Below are 6,465 nucleotides of genomic sequence, written 5' to 3'. Positions count from 1 at the left end.
TGAAGATTTAGATCTGACTTCTGCTCACACAATGAGGATTCGTGTATGAGCTGCGACAGCTAATTGAAGAGCTAGCATGGTCCTTGGGTGTTTGCACTATGTGTGTTTATTTGTTCTGTAAATGCAGTGTTCCTGATTTAGTGAGACAGAATGGACTCTTATCATGACCTATAATTATACCTATGGGATCAATTAATAAGCAGGTCAGACTGATGCCTATTGTAGCATTTACTAGTAAATTTCTTTGAATATTAGGTATAAATAGTATAAATAATTTTATATAGTAGCAAGGGTGTATTTAAAAATGATCTGTAGTGGTGGGTGGGTGAAAAAAAAAGATCTGTAATCATAATCCAGTTAAGACACTTTACACTTCAAAAGAATGAGTAAGTGATATTAAAATCATTAAAGGGTTCCCCCCACCCCACCCCACCCCAAAAAAACCCTATATATGCTCAAGAGCAAGTGAGATGCCTCAGCAGGTAAAGATGTTTGTCACCAAGCCTGACCATGTACATTCAATCTAATCTCTAGGACCCACATGGTTGAAGGAGAGAACAGACTTTCACAGCTATCCTCTGACCTCCACCCATGTCATACCATGGGCATGAGAGTGCCTCTACAATATGCAATTTTAAAAGCAAAACCAAAACAAGTGCATACTCCAGACCAGCAGCTTTCACATTTTTAAACTATAACACTGCCATTAAATATAAATTATAGCAACATATACACACAATTTGAAAAAGCACATGCAAAAATTACAGATTACACAACACAGTGTTGATCTTGGATTTGGGGTTTTTTGTATGGTTGTGTGCTGAGGATAGAATGCAGGACCTTGTACACGCTATACAGTATCACTGAGCTACATCCTTAGACCCTTCATGCCTTGTATTTGCTTTTAAAGATTTATTTCTAATTGTATGTGTGCACGCACTAGAAACCATTGTAATTCCAGCAACTGGGAGGCTGAGTGAGTAGGATCATGTTAGAGAATTAAAGGCCAGCTATAGAGTGAGAACCTGTCACACACAAACACACATAAAGAATGATGAAATTATCAAAGAATAAAAATAATCGTATTTTTTTTAAAGTATTGTTGCCACTGACATCTTCACCTAGGCTAATGTGTGCGGGTTTTGAAAACTCACCTCTCTATAGGCAAAGAAAGGAACTCAGTGCATGAAAACTGTACATTTATTTCCAGGACATAGACAAATACAGCTGTCACTGCTCACAGTGTTGAGGCTTACCAAGCATCTCCTTTGCAGACACATATCATGTTTATTGGCCTGATCACCTGATGGCCCGTTAGGAACCTGCACCTTTTGCAATCAGCTCAGGCTGGTTCTGCTGCCAACAATGAGAGGGTGCCTGGCTAGTTTTTTGTTTTCTTCAGTCATGAGTATAGAAGCCAGGGCCTCTCCCATTTTAGGCAAGCACTATAAAACTGGCCCATAACCCCCAGCCCAGGAGACAACATTTAAGAGGCAACCTGCCAACAGTTACCCTCGTGGCCAGGGCCTAGAGAGCTGTGGATTCTGAAGCTGACAAAACCTCTGCTCTCTTCCACATGACCACGAGAAAAGCTGGTGTGTCAGGGGCCCTGAGTGGGACTGGGCATCACATACTCCACACTCAGAACCCCCTGAACGTTCACATGGATGCTGTTAGAGCTTTGCCCTTGGGAATACAGTGGGAACACCCTGGGGAATCTGAGTCCCCTTCACACACAGGTCCTTGCTGATTTCTACTCTCCTGGCTGTTAGTCTCCATTCAAGCAGCTCACAATAACTTCCATCCCTGATGGAACCATCCCAGCTGGAGACGCTCTGCGCTGCTGATAGCGCATGTTGTGGGAACAGACACTCTTCCCACGAAAAGAGATACTAAGAAAAGAGGATTCTGTGCTGCCTTGGACATTCACAATACATTGGAAACTCACAATTGCATTTGAAAGACTCTGAAAAGGCTTAGAGAAACTGGTTTAACTTTAACTTTAGCGTTTTATAAATGTGGTCCACAAACACACACCTTAATATAATTCTGACAGTGCCTATACTGAGGGATCAATTGTGGCATAAAAGAAATGAAACTGGTTTGAAATGCCTCTTAACGCACACCTCAGACCTCAGCAACAACTGCCTGCCTTGGATCTAAGTCTTTTCCCCATGCCCTTTCTCTAATGCCCTGTCTACCTTCCTGAACCTCGTTGTCCCCAAGTCCCTGGGGATAAGGGGGGTGGGGGGAAGTATCATGTTAGAAAAGTCAGGGATTGGGTTTATGGGCTACTGACAGAGAAGAGCTGACATAGTTCTTAGTACTTAGCCAATTGAGTCCTAATATAATTTAGGCCTGTGGGCCCAGGCCCATATTCATCCTTCTCTTTTTCAATGTGTTAGAGACCATACTGTGAGAAAGCGAGCTTTTCACAGTCTTCCACCCTGACAAGCCAAATGGTCTCGTGCTAGGAGCCAGTTGTCACTCCCTTCTCCCTGTTCCCTTCCTGGCACCTGAGGCTGTAAAAGCTGAATTATAGTTCCCTCTTCCTTATTTCTTCCTGACTCCCAAGACTTTCAAGGACATGAGTTACATGCTGAGCCCGCCTGACACCCAAGGCTGTTAAGGAGGATCCGAATTCCGGAGTTAAGACGCAGAGTGCCCACTGCCTGGAGCCTGACTTCGGCCCTCGACTCCCCTGATGCCCAATTCTTTGTTCTTTGTTAATCCCCCCTCAACCGCTCCCTATCCCCCTCGATGTATGTCTTAAAACCCGGCATTTCAGCCTAATAAACGGAGACCTTGATAGGACCCTCTACTTGGTCTCCAGCTCCTTTTTCTCTTCCTCCCATTTTCTCCCAGGTTTGCGGTCCCCCTCGTACCCACGAATAACTGGGTCCCGTGGAACGGGATATCAATGGATGCCCATGTGACAAAAGCAGAAATTTAAACCCACTCCAGTGGCATTCCCCAGAGCTCTCTGCCTAGAGCCATCTTTGGTGACAAACTGTTTCTTCCACCCACAGCAAGAACTTTACCAATACCATTCCTATTCCCTCTTCGGTTACTACAGGCAGTTACTCATGACAGCCAAGCAAACCTTCCCCCTTTTGGCCAAAGTGGTTTGAGTCACTTCAGTGTGTGGCAGTCACTCCCTCTGCAGGCCCAACACCACATACTGGGCCAGGCTGAGCAAGAGGCAAGAGGTGAAGAGAAATGTGGCCTTGTAGCAGAAGACCATCACTGCATGGGATCGAAAGCTGTCATTCAATGAGACGTTGACCAGCTCCCAGGTGGTATTGGCTACCTCCTCCACAGGGGCCCTTGGGGCCAGCAGCTTGGAGAGGAGGCTGCTGAACCTGCTCACAGTGGTGGCCACTGGCTCTGGACTCGGGCCAGGACTGGACGTGGTAAAGTTCAGCTCATCGGGGTCCACACAGAGGCCATCAGAGGAGCGCTCAAAGACTACCTGGCTGAGGTCCTGGCCGGCCACAGAGCCTGGGGAGGCACACGCCACATCAGCCACACGCCCAGAGCCCTCCATCCAATCACGCAGCCACTCCAGTTGGCAGTCACAGCGCCAAGGATTGCGGAAAAGGAAGAGGCGGCCCAGGAAGAAACCTGGCTGGAAAGCGGCCCAGGAGAGCACAGTGAGACGGTTGCCATTGAGATGCAGGGCCAGGAGGCCCGAGAGGTTCTGGAAGGCGCCTTCCTCAACAAAGGTGATGCTGTTGCGGTCCAGGTAAAGCAGCTCGAGCTCTGCCAGGTCAGAGAACCAGGCGCGTGCCACGCTGCCCAGCGCGTTGCCGCCCAGATTGAGGGTGCGCAGGCGGCGAAGGCCGCGGAAGGCGGCGGCGGGCAGCGTGGCCAGCAGGTTGTCGTTGAGCAGCAGGTCCTCCAGGGCGCTGCAGTCGCCAAAGGCCCCGGCATGCACCGCGCGCACGCGGTTGGCCTGCAGGCTGAGCGAGCGCAGACGCCGCATGCCCAGCAGCGAGCCGGAGGCCACGGCCTCGATGCGGCTGCGCTCGAAATGCGCGTGTGTCAGGTTGGCGAGGCCCCGGAGCGCACCGGGCACCCGGCGGAAGAGATTGTCGAAGGCCGTGAGCTCGCGCAGGGCCGGCAGCTCGGCCAGGAGACGCTCGGGGACGCTGAAGAGGCGGCAGGCCGCCAGGTCCAGGCGGCGTAGGCGGCCCAGCGCCGCGAAGGTCCGCACGTGCAGGTAGCGCAGCTCACCGTTGTGCGCCAGGCGCAGCTCGGCCAACCGCGGCAGGCCCTTGAAGGCGCCGGGCGTGATGAAGGACAGGTTATTGTGGCGCAGCGACAGGCGGCGCAACGACGGCAGCGTGCCAAAGGCCCGCTCGCCCAGGATGCGCAGGCCATTCCGGTCCAGATCGATGGAGGCCGCCTCGCACGGAAACTCCTGGGGCACCCGCTGGAGGCCCGCACGGTCACAGCGCACTGAGCAGCCACGCTCCACGTGGCTGCAGGTGCAGGCCGCAGGGCAGGCCCGCAGACAGGCCTCGCTGGCCCTGGTGCAGGGCAGACTGAAGACCACCACTAGAGAGGAGAGGGGCCAGAAGAAAAGAGAGAGAACAATCAGTAATCAATGGTCACCCCAGTAACGGGTTGCAGACCCTCCACTGAGTCCTGGGGCCATCAAATGGCCTCTTTCCATCTGCTTACCAACACAGGTTTCCCCACCCGCAGTGCCCTCCCCTTTGCTTTCTAATGACCTTAATCACCAGACTCTTGCTACATCCCACTTTGCTCCAAGCTTCCATATGATACAGAGAACACTGTACGCTTTTAGAGTCTGACTAGTATGTTAGAAGCACGGCTGACATCTGGACAGACCACACCAGGCCAAAGCAGTTCCACATGGCAGAGGTTTATTATGGGGGAAGAGGGCAAAGGTGGCAGCGAAGAAGGGGGGGGAGAGGTCAGAGGGGTCTGCATTTTATTTGGATTGTGATATAGCCGCTTGCAGGTAAAGGTGGGAGGTGAGCCAAGTGGATTCTGGGAGTGTGTGGCGGTTACCATGGCTACGAATGTGTAGGTCGATGTCACCTAGGTGTGGTGTCACTGGGTTTGGAGCTGATCCTGATACCAACAGCTAGGTTTGTTGATTGTGTGGGTAGGGGACTCTCTGAGGGTGTCACTCTAAGCACATTAAGGCCTGTGATCCCAGTGCAGTAGCCAATAGCCACGTGTGCCCCAGACCATTAGAAATGTGTCCAGCCAAGTTGAGTACTACAAGTATACAGAGGATGCCAAAAAGTTAAATAGTTCATCAATGATTTTGTATGGGTTACATATTGAAATGATAGTTTTAGATGATACATATTAATGTCAAATGTGGCTACTTGGGAAATGTGTTTATAAATGGAGCTTGTGGTACATTTCAATTCGAGTCACTGGACCACCATGAGAATTCAATATTTGACCCACAGTGAGTCATTTAAGCCCCAAGAAAAAGGAAGAATTAGAGAAGGATGGGGCGTCGGGAGTTGGAAAAGCCTATTACTGCCTTTCTTAGTCTTTAACAGTCACTTAAAATTTAAATATTAAGGATAATCTCCAATCCCAGTGGTGGCAGAAATAAAAACTGAAACATACAGAATAAACTCTCAGATGGGTTTCAGTGGGAAGGAAAAGAGGGAGAATGCTGTTGTGGGAGGTCCAGGTTAGATGCAGACACAGCAAAAAGCAGACATTTTACTCTGGGTGGTTTGAGTGGTATGGGACCTAGTGATTTTTTTGTTAGTCATCAAGATCAATGGCTGGTGAGTCACCCTGTAGGATTTCTTGTTATCTTGTGATAAGGGACAAGCGCATGCCATACATTGTCTATAAGGGCAAAGGGACTCTTGGCAGTTTATCAGGTTATGAATTAAGAGCATGAGAACCTTGTTTTCCTTGTCCTCATGATGATCCCTCTCTGCTCCAACCCCACCACCCACCATCTTATTTTACTTAATTTTATGCCTGTGTATGGGCGTGTATATGCAGAGATCAGAAGACAACTTACAGGAATCAGTTTTCTTCTTTCTATCATATGAGGCCCCCAGGATCAAACTCAGATCAAACTTGGTCACAGATGCACTTACCTGCCGAGCCACCTCACCAGCACTATATGGCCTCTCATGTTTCAAGGTCAGCATATATTGAATTCACTGTCACTGACCTCCTACATCTTGAAAGAAATGATTATGGACACTATAGAGTTAAGTTCCATTCACCAGCCCTTACTCTCTAGAAACTGTTTTACATCATATTGGGAAAGACAAATGCTTACAAATTTCATTCTGAAAATTCGAGTGAATAATCAAATAAAGTCATCAAAAATCTTCCCTCTTAGCCGGGCGTGATGGCACACGCCTTTAATCCCAGCACTCGGGAGGCAGAGGCAGGCGGATTTCTGAGTTCGAGGCCAGCCTGGTCTACAGAGTGAGTTCCAGGACA

The 6,465-nt window shown here is 49.3% G+C and overlaps 1 protein-coding gene across 1 annotated transcript in view; it reads right to left on the bottom strand.

The window, feature by feature from the left end:
• Positions 1–1,186: 1,186 nt before the first annotated feature.
• Nyx (nyctalopin) overlaps positions 1,187–6,465 on the bottom strand; it is a 27,435-nt gene continuing 22,156 nt past the window's right edge. The window contains exon 4 of the mRNA XM_021154039.1: positions 1,187–4,560. Coding sequence (XP_021009698.1) covers positions 3,152–4,560 — 1,409 coding nt within the window. The 3' untranslated portion in view covers positions 1,187–3,151. The remainder of the gene's footprint in view (positions 4,561–6,465) is intronic.

This window comes from Mus caroli, chromosome X (genome assembly GCF_900094665.2).
Source record: "Mus caroli chromosome X, CAROLI_EIJ_v1.1, whole genome shotgun sequence".
NCBI classification, from domain to species: Eukaryota; Metazoa; Chordata; class Mammalia; order Rodentia; family Muridae; genus Mus; species Mus caroli.
The sequence above is the reverse complement of the archived record's forward strand: the minus strand, read 5'-3'. Positions and strand labels throughout refer to the sequence as shown.